The 14,816-nt window shown below is 59.1% G+C and overlaps 2 protein-coding genes across 2 annotated transcripts; both read right to left on the reverse strand.

Annotated features, from left to right (window-relative positions):
• Window positions 1-5,898: 5,898 nt before the first annotated feature.
• On the reverse strand, window positions 5,899-9,090 carry EHS24_007764 (uncharacterized protein; the record flags this gene model as incomplete). The annotated part of the gene is made up of 2 exons (XM_028623108.1): window positions 5,899-8,682; window positions 8,869-9,090. 2 exons carry the CDS (start codon window positions 9,088-9,090, stop codon window positions 5,899-5,901), a joined length of 3,006 nt encoding a protein of 1,001 aa, XP_028477001.1.
• An 813-nt stretch (window positions 9,091-9,903) lies between these two features.
• UBP2 (ubiquitin-specific protease ubp2) lies at window positions 9,904-14,698 on the reverse strand (the record flags this gene model as incomplete). The annotated part of the gene is made up of 9 exons (XM_028623109.1): window positions 9,904-10,169; window positions 10,210-10,732; window positions 10,769-11,811; window positions 11,855-12,201; window positions 12,243-12,786; window positions 12,824-12,913; window positions 12,956-13,134; window positions 13,176-13,268; window positions 13,311-14,698. The coding sequence occupies 9 exons, from the start codon at window positions 14,696-14,698 to the stop codon at window positions 9,904-9,906; spliced, it is 4,473 nt and encodes a 1,490-aa protein (XP_028477002.1).
• Between the last annotated feature and the right edge of the window lie 118 nt (window positions 14,699-14,816).

Raw genomic sequence — 14,816 nt, forward strand, 5'->3', positions numbered from 1 at the left:
GGTTGGGCGAGTCTCTCAAGGTTCCTGGAACTGGGAACTGGATAAAAGCATTTCGTCGTCGTCGTCGTCGCAGCAGAAGCGGTGTGTCGGTAGAGCAGGTACACATACTACTGCTGTTATTCCATGCCACCAAGACGTTGTCCGGGGTATTCGGCCAGTAACCCAAGTGACCCCAGTGGCCAGTGGCCACCGCCGACGTCGGGGAGTATACAGCCCACCAGCTGGCCAGCAGCGTCACGCGCGCGCAGCATCATTGTCCGAGGTACTTCGGCTGTGGCAGAGGAGCGGAACAAGACAGTGGTAGCCTCTGTGGCCGCCTCGCACCATGTACACACCAATGTACGACGCGCGACGTCAGTGAGGCGGGGGGACGATCTACAGGGTCTCTCTACATGGTAAAAGAAGCGTTACACCTACTTTAGGCCCTGGCCCACCCGCGCGTAATCTGTGGCCTCGCTCTTGTCTCTCTTGTCCTCGCCGCGCGCGGCTGTCGTGGGCCTCGAGGCTTCCGCTTGCCTGCCCACAATAGAGTCGTCGTCAGTGGACGCTTGCTGTCGCTTTCGCCAGCCCCAGCCCCCCCAGACCTCTCCGATCTCTCACGTCCTCGCCACCAGCGTCAGCTGGGATTCATATCCTCGTGAACCGGTGCAGCCACCCCCGGACATGTGACTGGTCGTGGGACATGGGACATCAAGGTGGCGTGCACCAGCGGGGGCCTGTTGCGGCGGACGAGCGTCGTAGGGATCGCCCTTTGAATCACACACCCCTATACGGCGCGCGCTGTCCATCTGCCCCGCTGCCCACCGCTGCATTATTTTCAGAAAAAAAATGCTGAAGAAAAGCAAACGCGAGTGCGCACGCACTAGAATCCTAGATGATCCTGAGCCCTCTGTCCTCTCACCCTCTCGCCCTCTCGCCCTATACCCCGGTCGAGGCCTGTCGTAATGCAGAGGAGGAAATTGACCTCTGGACCCTTGTACATAATGGCCGAGAGGGACACCAAAAATGACATTTTTCCCCTGCCTATGGCCCATGGGCCTGTTCGGCCTGTTCCTTGGCCAGCACTTGCGTACACTACTGCCAGTCTGTCACCGTGGGAAGCCCGTCATTAGCCCTTTAGGCGGCGGCGACAAGAACCGCGGTGTTGTGGAGCCATTTCCCAAACCATCTCGACGAGCCGCCAGCGCGCCGGCCGCTGGCCGCTGGACACTAAACGCGGGCAGAGCAGCGTCACGCGCCCATCGGCAACACACCCAAACTGTATTTTTCTAGTGGCTCGTCACTGCCCCACTGGCCTACTGACCCACTGGCTGGTGAGCAGGGGGTACGAGGGTTGGGTGTACTGGGTACAGGACCCTGCTAGGCTAGCTCGTCGCGACTGCTCCACCTCGCTCCACCCGTTTCAAAAGATGGAGGAATCCCAACAGACTTAGCCCGCAAATACTGATTGATAACTGAACCAAGATCGCCTGTTCATCAACGTCAACGCCGCGCCCAGATCGCCCAGATCGCCTGCAGATGCCATACTCATGCTCAATGCGAGGCACTGGCGCACTGGCGCACTGGCCCACAGCCACTGTCGGTGAGACTCAAGGTTAATGAGGTCGCGTTCCAGCAGAGCCTGACTGCCACTGGCCACTGATCGTTGATCCTAGTCACGGGAGAACCCGCCGCGGACCCGTCCCGCGCTGCCCGCCGCCCTCATTGCGTGCCCAGGTCAGGTCAGGTCGGTGCCCAGGTGCCCAGGTTCCGAGGTCAAAAGTGGCTCATCCCATATCGCAATGCGCGACACTCCGCAAAGCCGACACACACCCGCTCTGGCGCCGTTCTCGCGCCGTCCATGCACTGCGCCGTGCTCGTTACATGCAACATGGCCACGTCCGTGGATCCGTGACCTGCTCTCCGACATGCCGTCGCAGACGGCAGCGGCTACGAAATGTACCAGAGCGTGGGAACTGTCGGGTGTCGGGCGGCCCTCGTCTGCAGTAATTAGGGGAGAGGAGGGGTGCATGTGCACTCTCTCGTTCACGATCTCTCTTGCTCTTGCTCTTGCTCTCGGTCTCGCGAGAGACCGGCCGTGAGGCCGCCGTGCCGCCAGCCGCCAGCCGAACCGGGGTGTGGCAAAAAGAGGTGGGCGCGGACAGCCCCGACATTGAAACCCAAAGGCCGCGCTCGCTTTCTGTCAACCCCCGCGGAGGGGGCGGGGCGGAGATGGATGCTGTAGCATGCGGATGGGTACGCGGACATGCACTGCGTGCGTTTGGCGGCGGCTGTTGGGGACGAAGCGACCCGAGCGACAAGAAAGCCAGTAGCGACAGCCAGCCGAGGAGCCAAGCGGAAACCAAGAGGCCAGAGGCCAGACAGAGGCCAAGAGGCATGCCCCGCAGGCGACGATACAAGGAATCTCGATTGTCCAAATTCCATACGCGTATCACGCCACTAGGCCCGAGACCGAGACAGCAGGCTGCGTCGCGTCTCCACAACGGACAATGATCAATGAGTAGCCGGGCCTCTCACGACAAGTTATGTCGGGCTCTTGACGTACATATTCGGGGTTGTGACGCCTCGTTTTGGAATGGGCTCTCTGTGGAGTGGGATTTACGAGCGCGAGCTCTCCCTCACCGCCTCGGGCTCTCCTCCCTGACGTCTCTTTTTTTGGGTGTTGGCCGCCCTCTCTGCAATTCAGGAAAAACACGTCGCGCATGGCGTGAATGGATTAATGTTTCGAGAGCCGACCAAGGTTCGTCATTACCTTTTTAGCGCGCCACCGAGAATTGGGCAGTGGGAGTCGAAGAGTGGGAGTGGGAGTCGGTCGGGGGAGTGGGCGCCGGCGCGGCGGGACGCAACGTCCGTGCCCCCGCCGTGCCGCCTCCCCGCGCAACTCTCCGTGTACGACAAGAAAAATGAGTTCAAATAGTACAGATATGTGGCGCACCGCTGGCTAGCGCCCATGCCAATGTACAGTACCCCTTTCTCGTACGTGGCCCACGTAGGGGGAATGCCCCTCGCTCGTTTTTCTCGTTCTGGTGCGCCGTAAAGGTTTCAGTCTGGGCAAGGTTTTGACATGAATCTCGCTAAATAACGCCTCTGCTCGCTCCAGCTCTCGCTCTCAAGCTCCCTCTCAAGCTCTCCCTCCCTCTCGCGCAATGACCCCTCCCCTCCGTCTGCGATCTACATGTCATGGGCCTGTGGCGTTCCACGAGGTTTTGGTGGCGAAAAATACAAAAATGGAGAGGCGCGTTTTGGGCGCTGGGCTGGGAAATGGCTTGCCATTTCAGGTAAAAGTCTCCGAATAGGGCGGCGAATAACGCGCACGAACATGCGTCGGTCGCGCGCGCGACATGGCAGGCAGGCAGGCGTCGCTTGGTTGCTTGGGTGTCCGGCAACTGAGACCGTGCGTGGGCAAGATCGTGCTGGGTGGGCGAGATCGTGCTTCCTGGCAAGATCATGTACTGTACAGACCCGGGTCGGCGCTGCCCGCTCTCCGGCAACTGCCGAGCGTGGTGCCGACACCGACGTCGACAATGGTGCGGCGACGTTGGTACATTGACACCTGATACCTGGCTCCTGATTACCTGCTCCTGATTACCTGATACCTGAGACGCCTGACATTGCGGCGGCGTCTACGGAATGTCCTGTTGCTGTGTTCTGTACAGTACAGTACAGTACCGTCCTTGACTACCGACTGCACTCTACTCCACCGACGCCGAACAACGAGCGCAAAGGGCCGGGATACATGTCCTTTGGCGCAGGACGTGCACCCCCTGGGACAGACTACAATAGAAGGGCTGGAGCAAGGGCCAGGAGAAATCTAGATGCGCAGAAAAATGCGCAGCGCAGCCCGCGCAGGTAGAGTGAGGTACATAGCGTAAACGCAACTAGGAGCCAGGGGGGGCGGGGATGAACATTTGTGGCGCGCCTTGTTCTCGAATGCCAGACAGACATGGACGGTCCAGACCATACCGACCTCACTCACCCCCGCGCCCCGGTGTCTGGGGGAGTAGGGGGGGTGGTGGTGTTTGACGGTTCTTGAAAAACAAGGTTCTTGGTGCTGGGCCCAACCGTCTGGTACCGCTGACCCCAATCTTGTTGGCGTGCAGAGTACAGGGGCGTGTGTTTGCATGACAACGCGTTTCTGATAATTTGGTTGGCGCTTTGCAGCTTGGCAACGGGCCTAGCTGAGCCTCGGTAGATGGTTTGTCGTGCAGGTGCGCGTGAGCACTGCGCTGCCGAGCGAGTACAGTTCTGCTGTACGCCATGGCCAGTGTTGGGGGCACAGCCGTCGCGAGGCGCGGCGCATAAGCATATGCGTATGCCGTTGTGGGAGTGTGGCTGACGTTCCGGCCTCGGCGACGCCGCGGGTGTACATACTGTAGGTCGCACGACCAACTCTGTGTTGGTGTGTGGCTCATAGTTGACATTGTTTGCATTTTCGTGGAGCGCATGACGCATGTTTACGTCCCAGCGGTCATCTGTTGACAGCGCCCAGAGCAGAATACATGATTTACACTTTGCGTCGCTTCCAGATGTGCAACACTAGTCTCGTGAGAACCGGCTACTGTCGGCCTGGGCAGACCAAACACCGCGACGGCGGCCGGATCGAAATCGAGTTTGTTTGATTTAATTTGATTGTTCTTGGCCCACGTCGACACAGTTCGCCTCTCTCTCTCAGCCATCGAAAACAAACACGGGGGTTAATACCACGGGGTCAGACTTGTCGGATTCGCAAAGGCCGACGACCGATGACCGACGACCGACGACCAACCTTGTTCCTGCATTCCCAGCCGTATACGACTCCGGCTCTCTCGTCACCAAGACTATTCTCATGTGGTTCCTCTTACTTTTCGGGCGTGTGTCTAGGTTTGACTTTGATGCAGGTGTCGTCCACAGCAGACGGCATGGACGGCATGATTTATTTTTATTTTTTTATTCCTTCAGAGCAGACCAGCCAGCCACAGTTTTACGCGCGCTGAGGAAGAGTCCATGTTTAGTATTGCGTTGCGTGTGTAAACCCACAAAAAGAAAAGAAAAAGACCTCCGACCGGCCACCCACAAGTGGGCATGGGCACGATTGCAACACCTTCAGCAACACGCGCACACGGGGCCATGCTGCGACCAAAGGCACTCACTCAGTGTCCTCGCAATGTCAAGTTCTCTGCACCCACATGGGGCCATGGGCACACTGGCGCGGCCCCACATGCACCCTCATACTCGTACACGCTCTATGCGAGGGGGGGGGGGACGAGCGGCGACTGCGCCTCGCCGGCACAGCCCAGCGCGTTAAAAGCGACGCGCAGGCGTAATAAGATCGACCAGACGACGCGTCGTCGTGCATAGTGAACCATAATTCTAGCCGTGTACGGCAGCACCCACCCACCCCATCCCACCCCACCCCACCCCGTACCCCTCGATCCACCTGCGTCTAACCCAGCTTTCGCATACATTTCGTAATAGGGGCAGATTGACCAAAAAAATTATATATCTGTACTTACATAGCCACCGAAATTCCGGGCGGCGTACGAACTGCGAATCGGAGATTGACATGGGAGTGCGTCGTTGCGGACGTCGGGCGGAGGAGCTCACACGAAGGGTGCAGAGGGGAGAGGTCACCGAAGCGAAGCGAAGCGGGGTCGGTTGGAGGGTGGAGACAATGAGTCAGCGCGAGTTGAGTTGCACATGCGCGTCGGCCGCCGTGAACCGGACTGTGGCGAGTCGCAGGTGTCACAGTGGCGGCCTCTGTTGTTTTACGCTAACGTGGTGTGTTTAATCAGCATTTCCTTTTCGAACTGTACAGCAGGGCAGACGTCTCGTTCCATCGTTTCACAGACAAGTTGCATAAACTCCTATTGTTCCAAGTAGATAAAGAAAAAGAACAGACGCCAAACGCCACTTATGTACTCATGCAGACGAGGCGACGGCGCTCGCGGTGCTCGTGCTAGTGCCCGCGCTCGAGACACTGGCCGCTGCCGAGCTCGTGGCTGCCGCAGTCCAGTCCTCGTCGCCGGGACAGTCCCACTCGCCATCGTCGTCGACACCCGTCGACTCTGATGGGGCCGCCGAGCTCGTCGATGTAGGCTCTTCAGTGGTGGACGTAGGCTCCTCAGTGGTGAAAGTCGATGTGGGCTCCTCAGTCGTGAAAGTCGACGTGGGTTCCTCAGTGGTGAAAGTCGATGTGGGTTCCTCGGTGGTGAAAGTCGATGTGGGTTCCTCAGTGGTGAAAGTTGATGTGGGTTCCTCAGTTGTAATAGACTCAGTAGTCGATGTAGGCTCCTCAGTTGTTGATGTAGGCTCCCCAGTCGTCGCTGTAGGCTCCATGGTCGAGGTAGGCTCCTCAGTTGTAGACGTGGGCTCCTCTGTGGTCAAGGTCGATGTGGGCTCTTCAGTCGTTGACGTCGGCTCAGCAGTTGTCGATGTAGGCTCCTCAGTGGTCGATGTAGGCTCCTCAGAGATGAAGGTCGATGTAGGTTCCTCCGTGCTGAAAGTCGAGGTTAGCTCCTCAGTGGTGAAGGTTGATGTGGGCTCCTCAGTTGTCGACGTGGGCTCCTCAGTTGTCGAGGTAGGCTCCTCAGTGATGACAGTCGAGGTTGGCTCCCCAGTGATGACAGTCGAGGTTGGCTCCTCAGTCGTGATAGAGTCAGTCTGCGAGGCAGTCGATGTAGGCTCTTCAGTGGCCGTTGTAGGCTCCTGAGTTGTCGATGTCGGTTCTTCAGTGGCGAGAGTCGAGGTTGGCTCTTCAGTCGCAGCTGAGGTCGGCTCCATGGTAGATGTAGGCTCTTCAGTGGCCACAGTGGAGGTCGGCTCCTCAGTTGTGATGGACTCAGTCTGCGAGGTAGTCGACGTGGGCTCGTCAGTCGTCGAGGTAGGCTCCTGAGTGGTGATAGTCTCAGTCTGCGAAACCGTCGATGTGGGTTCCTCAGTTGAGGCAACTGTAGAGGTGGGGCCCTCGCTCGTGTACTCGGTCTGGACAGTCGAGGCAGGCTCCTCAGTTGTGATGGACTCGGTCGGAGAGGCAGTCGATGTGGGTTCCTCCGTCGAGACACCGGTAGAGGTGGGCTCCTCAGTTGAGACGATGGTAGAGGTGGGTTCTGCGGTTGAGACAACAGTAGAGGTGGGCTCGTCGCTCGTCAAAGCAGTCTCGGTCTGGACAGTCGATGTGGGCTCTTCGGTCGTGATGGACTGGCTCTGGGAGACCGTCGACGTTGGTTCCTCGCTTGTGGCCGTCTCTGTCTGCGTGGCAGTCGAGGTTGGCTCTTCAGTCGTGAGAGACTCAGTCTGCGATACAGTTGACGAGGGCTCGGACCCCACAGTCGAGGTAGGCTCTTCGGATGTGATAGAATCACTCTGGGAGACCGTGGAGGTGGGCTCCTCAGTGGAGACAGGCTCAGTCTGGGAGACCGTTGAGGTTGGCTCTTGGCTCGTGACAGACTCAGTCTGGGAGATAGTGGCGGTAGGCTCTTCAGTGCTGACCTGCTCTGTCTGGGAGGCAGTCGACGCAGGCTCTTCCGTTGAGACGCTGGTAGAGGTGGGCTCCTCAGCGGTAGCAGGCTCGCTAACAGACGCAGTGGATGTGGGGTCGACTGTCGTCGTTGATTCTGTCTCAGAGGCTGTAGTGCTCAGCACTTCCGAGGTGCTCGGCTCGGATGGCGAGGCACTGGTCGTCGGCTCGGTGGTGGTTGACTCCTGGACGGTGCTTGACGCAGGCTCGCTGGTGACAGGTTCGGTGGTGGTTGGCTCCTGGGTGGTGCTCGACGCAGGCTCGGTCGTGGCTGGTTGAGTGCTGGTGGGTTCCTCAGTTGCGCTCAACACAGTCTCGGTCGTGGCTGGTTCGGTGCTTGTAGGCTCCTGGGTGGTGCTTGAAACGGTCTCGCTCGTAGCTGGTTCGGTACTGGTTGGCTCCCGAACAGAGCTTGACCCCATGTCGCTCGTGGAGCTCGACGTCTGCGCCACATCGGAGGTACTGGGTACCTCTGTCGACGACCGAACGTCGCTCGTAGGTCCCTCTGTGGAAGTAGGGCTGTTTGCCGATAGGGTACTGGTAGGAGAGTCGGTGCTCACGGGTTCCGAGCTGATGACCTCGGTCGTGGGCGAGCCCGTTGGCTCCTGAGTGGGAGCCACGGACGAAGGCTCATTGCTTGACGGGGAACTGCTGCTAGCTGGTTCCGCCGACGAACCACTGGTCGTCGGCACATCAGTGGTGGACCCCGGCGACGACGAGGCGTCGGAGGGCTGCGCAGAGGACGAGTCTGGCGGCGACGACGATGAAGTAGAGCTCGCAACGACATTGCTACTGGCCGGGTTTGACGTGGTCACAATTGGCGAGCTGGACGAAGGGGGGTCGGGCAAGGCCGGGGACACCGCGCCATTCTGGTCCACAGACGTCGTTGGCGGGCTGCTGGTAACAACGGGACCGACCGAAACGCGGTGGGTGGTAGGCGTGGCAGATGTAGTAGGTTGGACCAGAGAACTGTGTTTGCTGCCTCCTGATCCTGATCCTGAGTTGCCAGAGTTGCCAGAGTTGCCAGAACTGTTCTGGCCGCCAGAGTTCGAACTGCCACCAGAGTTCGAGCTGCCACCCCCGTTCGAGTTGCCGCCCGAGTTTGAATTGCCACCCGAGTTCGAGTTGCCACCAGTATTCGACCCACTGCCCGAGTCTGGAGTCGTCACAGCGGACGCACTGGTCACCTATGCGAGGTCAGACCCACTACGGCCACTACAGACTCCCAACTCACCTTGGATGTGGCCACGGCGCCACCGTTATTCCCCGAACCACCAGCCCCAGCAGCAGTGGTGTGCCTCGCGGAAGTGGTGGGATGCGTTTTTTCCGCGATAGATCGTCACGGTCGCGCCCGTGTCGCGCACACGACAGACCTGGCGGCCGTTCTTGTTCTTGTTGTGGACACGCTTGCCCCAACCACTGTGTACATCGCGCGGTGCGGCGGGGACTTGGGGAGTGGGGCGGGCACGCGCGCCGCGGACGACAGCTACGGGCGGCGGGGTCCGTGGGTCCAAGAACTGGGGCCGCCACGCGTCGGCCGGCGTGGCCGTGGCGAGGATGTAAACGAGTGTTGTAAGGAGCGTGAGAGGCAGCATGTCGCCATGCGTACCCGTTTGGATGTTATGGTCTGGAGAGAGAGAGAGGCAGAGGTACAAGAGGAAACAAGAACGAGTCCGTGTCAGTCGAGCAGGTTTGGGTACGGTCTCACCGACGACGCTGTGGATTTCTCGCAGTCGCAGCATACAAACAACCCCTTGCAGTCGCGCCAATAGAAAAGCATAGTCGGTGACGTCTGTACTGTCCACCCCTGTGTGGAATGCAAAAAGGATGAAAAGAAAGACGCGAATGCTCCACTCCCCCCCCCTTCTTGACGCGTCCAACAACTGGTAAAAGACCCCGCGTATCAATTGTGGACGCGGCGCCACTTACGGCGCCGTGCTGCGGCATCCCTTGTGATCGTCGAGCGCGCACGACCGTCCAAGGATCCAAGGATATAGGATTCCACCGACAGGCCCAGGGTATACGCCCCCAGGCGTGCCAAGGACTGCATTTAATAGACGAACTGGTGGTTCCATAACAGGGGCCAGACAATGCAAACAGCGACCGCGGACAGGGAGGTGGCCGAGGTGGCACAGACACGAAATGGTACTCCATACCACACCTAGCTGCGTACAAGGGTTGGAAGCTGCGAGACAAACAGCAGGACATGATGCCATGTTTAACGTTTATTTGAGTTGTACACCACCAGGCCCCTGCCGCAGCTTGAAGGTTAGGAAAGTGGAGGTCCTCCGCATGCCTCGACCATCACAGACATTTGAACACCAACGCCCAGTTGGTGTTTCACACCCACCAGCAGCTGTCCACTACCAGCTCGATCTTGTACAAAGCTACCTATATGCATATGCTATCTACCACCCTTGCGTGTCCATCGCCTCGCTCGCAGGCAGCACCGTCACCTGGGTATCGTCCGCTGGTGACGCAACTCCCGTGTCGAACGCTGACGAGTCCACGGCCTCTTGCTCTTCTGCGCGATGCAGGGTATCCACCACGCTGCAGTCCTTGCGCACATAGCACAGCAGCGCCGGGCTCACGCCCTGTGCGGCCTTGTCGCTGAACACGTCTGTGGCCGGCACGTCCTTGACTTTTTCGTCCGAGTAGTAAAAGAACTTGTTGCCTGAGAGTTAGAAGGGAATGTGGTGTTTATTTCAACTCACCATCACGAGGCAGGTCGGCCTGGTAGGTCCAGTAATGGCCTCCGGTGCCGGTACCGCCGTGAACAAACACCGAGACGAGCTCGTACTCGACGTTGGACGAGTCGGCCCACAGAGCCTCGAGTTCAGTCTTGACGGCAGGCAGGCTCTCATCAAGCGAGGCAATCTCGTGCTCAATGTCCGTGGCCTCGTTGGCCAGGGCCTCGAACAAGTCCGGAGACAGGTCACTGGCGAGGTAGCTCATCTCGTCGGCCTGTTCTGGCGAGCTGAGGGCCTTCATCGTAGAGTCCGAGATGAGTGCGTCACGGACAAAGCGGTACGTGTCAGGGATGGACATTGGCTTGTGGTTCTTAAGCTCGTGGCGCTTCGCGCGCATGCGCATCATATCGCGGGTGAGCTTGATGGAGCGCTCGCGCTTGGCCGCATCTGCACTCGCAAGGAAGCGGTCCATGGAGAGCGTGCGGTCAAACGGCACGTGTGTGTTGGTCTTGGTCTGGCTCCGCTTGACGGGGTCGTACTGCGAACGCTGAGAGTTAGTATCATTACCCGTTATGCAACTCACCCTCATCTGAATGTAGAGCATTGGCGGCAGCTCGTTGATCAGGTCCATCTTGAATCCCTTCTGGCCAGCATACTCAATCTCCGCACCACCCAGGTACAGCTCGGCGAGACAGTCGTACAGGTCCTTGCCGTCCTCCTCCACACCAATGATGGGGTGGACAAAGACCGACTCGACCGGTGCGTGCGTCTCGACGCCTCCGTCAGCCGACTCGAGTAGCATCTGCTGCTGGAACTTGGCCGAGAACAGATTGGAAATGAGGTTGGGCTGTGGGCGGCCGTCAATGGGCGGGACCTCAAAGGCACACTCGAGCTGGGCGAGGACGTTGATGAGGATCTCGGCAGCGTCCTGCTGCAGACCAAACTTCTCCGCCGCAACCAGCGCCATGGAGCGGCGGCGAGGGGGAAGAGGAGGGGGAGGGCCAGCAGGCTTCTGGGCAGGCTCGGGCGTGGGACCTGGGGTGGCAATGCCCGTGTCGACCAAGGGCTTGGGGCCCTCGGTCAATGGCGAGGCGAGCTCCAATTGCGACAGGTCGACCGCTGAAGGAACCTCGCTGTCCTCGCGCGTCGGCGGGTCCATGTCTACATCCGTGTTGCTGCGCTGCGGGGTAGTCGACTCGGAGTCGAGCTCAATAAGGTCCTCGGTGTCGGTCAAGCGACGAAGACGCTCCTCAGAGCCTCCAAACGCAGAGTCGCGGTCCTGGCTAGCGCGCTTTCCGAGTATGGAGGGCCGTTTGGGCGAAATGGGCGAAATGGGTTCCTCTGATGGTTCGACGGGAGGGAATGGCGGAGGCGAGGAGAGAGGGCTAGGAGGACCAGAGTTTGCTGCAGTGGCCACACCCGACGACGTGACGGACGTGTCTGGCGACAGGATGATGGGAAGTGAGTCAATGGTCACACGGCTCTTGGGCACAGGAATGGCGTCCCTGCGCTCGCTAATGACATCGATGGGGAGAATCGCCAGTCGGGCAAGCTCCTCGCGGGGCACGACGGCGCTGCTGCTGGTCGAGTACATGTCGCTGAACAGTTCACCAAGAAGCTTGACAACTGGGACTGTTAGCTAACAGGCGGCTGGAATAGCTAAACTCACATCGCTGGGAGGACTGGACCTTGACGCGCTTCTCCATCTCCTTCTCCGTCTCGTCGGCGCTGGGAGGCTCGGCCTCGGTGGCGTCAAACGAAATGACAGCGTCACGGACTGGCTTGATGGCGTAGAGGAACTGGAGGACCGAGTTAAGGTAACACGTGTTTCCAATGTTCCTAAGACCAGCCGGAAGGTCTCGGCGAGCTGGTGGCTGCAGCTCTGAAATGTCCTTGCCTTGCAGGAAGGCCTGAAGGACAGGACGCTCCTCTCCCTCGGCATTGGCAATGATCGAGAGTGCCATGCGGTAGTGGTCGTGACGTGATGGACGGTCAGAGATCCAGGTCTCGTATTGACTGGCAGAAATCAGCAAATGGGTCGCAAGAATTCCACTCACAGAATCAGCATCTCGTCATCAATGTTCGAATCACGGGAGAGGTTGAACTCGGTGTACGCCTGGTCGAGAGACAGATAGACACCGTTCGTGCGACCCAACGTGATCATTTGCTGGTCTCCACGCTCTTTGCCGATAATGACAAGCGCGCGGCTGACGTCTGAGCGCGAGGTGGGATCCGACGCCCTGTCCATCTCTTCACGGTGCATCTTGAGGATCTGATCAGACGGAAAGTCGTCGAGCTCGATCATCACCGATGAGACGTATTCGGCCGTGAGACCGATGCGAGCGTACGCAGTTTGGATATCCTCCTCCGTGTAGCGGTCAAGCGAGCGCTCAGTGGCGACCTTGATCTGGAGCTGCTCGTTTCCAGGAACATGCGCGCGGGCGAGCTTTTCCAGCGAGCCGAGATAGACGGCAGTGTTCTTGTGGTCGCAAGACACCTGCATGTCGTATGCCTCTTCCACAGTGCGTACCGTGTCACGGCACATGACACCCAGTCGAGCCAGGTCCTTCTTGAAGGTGTTGACCTCGAAAGGAATGCTCACTCCCGGTCAGCCGCAACCAGAGATTCCCAAACTTACATTCTGGGATCTTTGACAACTGCAACCTGTCGTCGACAATCGCGCCAAAAGTCTTTGCGTGTACAAACTCGCTGGCGACGGGCGGGAGACCTAGGATGGTTAGCGACGCTACGTATACACGTCCATGCTCACGGTTTTCAAGGCGATAGCTCTCCAGGAAGAGGCAAACCTCGATCCAGGTGCGAACAAGGTACCTGTCCATCTGCTCTACATCGGCGTCGCTAATCACGTCGCCCTTCGTGAATGGGCCAACACGGTATCCTTCAGGCTCCTCGCGGCAGCCAAAGCCCATCTGATACAGGAGATGTGACCTTTGAGAGTGTCAGTGTCGCGGCAGTGAATGAGGACTCACGAGTGCAGAGAGGCACCAATCTTGTTGCGGAAAGTCTGGTTCTCCATCTTGACCCACCCTCTCTTGCCGCGGAACAGAGGGTTCTGGATCAGGCTGCTGTGTCAGAAATGGATCCTTCTGGTTGTTTCGACTTACGTGACCACCAGGTTCCAGGCTTCTGTGACACTCTGTGTGCCAGTCATGCCGACGTTTGGGTTTTCCACCTTCTCGTGGGTGAACCGCTTCACAAGACCAGGCGGGAGCTGACCAGGAATCGGGCCCTTGTCGACAGCGACCCAAACATCTGAAGCGCAGCTCACATAGAGCATGGTGCCATCTTGAGTTGGTTTGGCGTATTCAGTCAACTCTGGCGGGGGTTGGCCATATGCGTTGGGGTCTAGGGGAGGAAAGCCAGTGTGGCCTTCGACTTCGATTCGTTCAATGCGCGTCTCGGTAGTGGGTTCAATCAACCCGGGGAATTCGTGCAGGTGAAGTTGGCTCTGGAGTGCGCGTACGCGCGACTGGTCAATGTCCGACAGCCGGGTCGTCAAACGCATGCGTTCCGTGTGGGCCTTGACAAAGTCGTCCGGGGTGTCAAACGTGTCCTTGGTCTTGGCCTCCCACTCGTCCATGGTGGCAATAGGAGGCTTGCCGTCGCCGACCACAATGTGGAACCATCCCCAGCAGTCGGGGCAAAAGTACCAGTCACTGTGGTGTTCAAGTCCACCAGGCAGAGCGGCCCACACCTCGTCGAGGGTGAGAGGTTCCGATTCCAGAACCGGCTCAGTGGGAGCTGGCACTGGAGGATCGTCAGGACCGACTGCAAGTGACGAGGAGCGCGATGGCGGAGTCTTTCCCACGTGAGGGCGAGGAAGCTCGTTGATGAATGGTTGCCACAGCTTGTGTGGGTGGAGGTTCTCGAGCCACCGCTTGGGCATGACACCAGGTCCAATCTGGGGGCGATCTGGGACGTCGGTGGGGAGGGCGATGGGGCCATCGGAGAAGGAAGCGGGAAAGTCAAGGTCCATCAGAGTGGACGGGTCTTGAGGTGACGTGTTGCGTTTGTAACCACTGCGGTTCCAGAGCGGACGGAGGTCGTCGTCGTCGGCAAAGTGCTCGGCGAGCACGCCAGGGGGAAGCGTCGATCTGGACGGCTCCTCAATGTGCTCCACCACCGCCTCGGGCGATCGATACTCGTACTCGGGGAGAACCTCCATGTCCGTCCTTGGTGTCGCAACGGGCACGACGTTGACGTTGGTTGCCGCATCCACCGGGAAGCTCATGAGCTGTGCAACGTCGCTTTGGAGCGTCGAGGAGCCAGACGGTGGGGCCACAGTGTCGCTACCGATAATGGTAGGTGAAAGGTTGAACCGAGTGTGGCTCGAGCCTCTGCGGCGTGGACTGCGAGGACCGGCAGGGGGTGGCAACGACCGCTTGTGAGCGTGAGCCGTGTCTGGAGACATTGATGACTCTGGGACCAGCACCGGGCTGGACTGCTGGCTGGTGGTGGCAGTCCCGTCGTCGTCCATGAGGTTTTCTACCATGTCTAATAGTCGGTGTGGTTTTAGCAGGAGGGCGCGACGCGTCACCGACGAGCTGTACGGGCGTGCGATGGAGGAGGGGGAGATGAGGGTGGGAGAGGGCGGCAAAGGGAGGGCGGTG

The sequence above is a fragment of the Apiotrichum porosum genome (assembly GCF_003942205.1).
Source record: "Apiotrichum porosum strain DSM 27194 chromosome Unknown scaffold_5, whole genome shotgun sequence".
NCBI classification, from domain to species: Eukaryota; Fungi; Basidiomycota; class Tremellomycetes; order Trichosporonales; family Trichosporonaceae; genus Apiotrichum; species Apiotrichum porosum.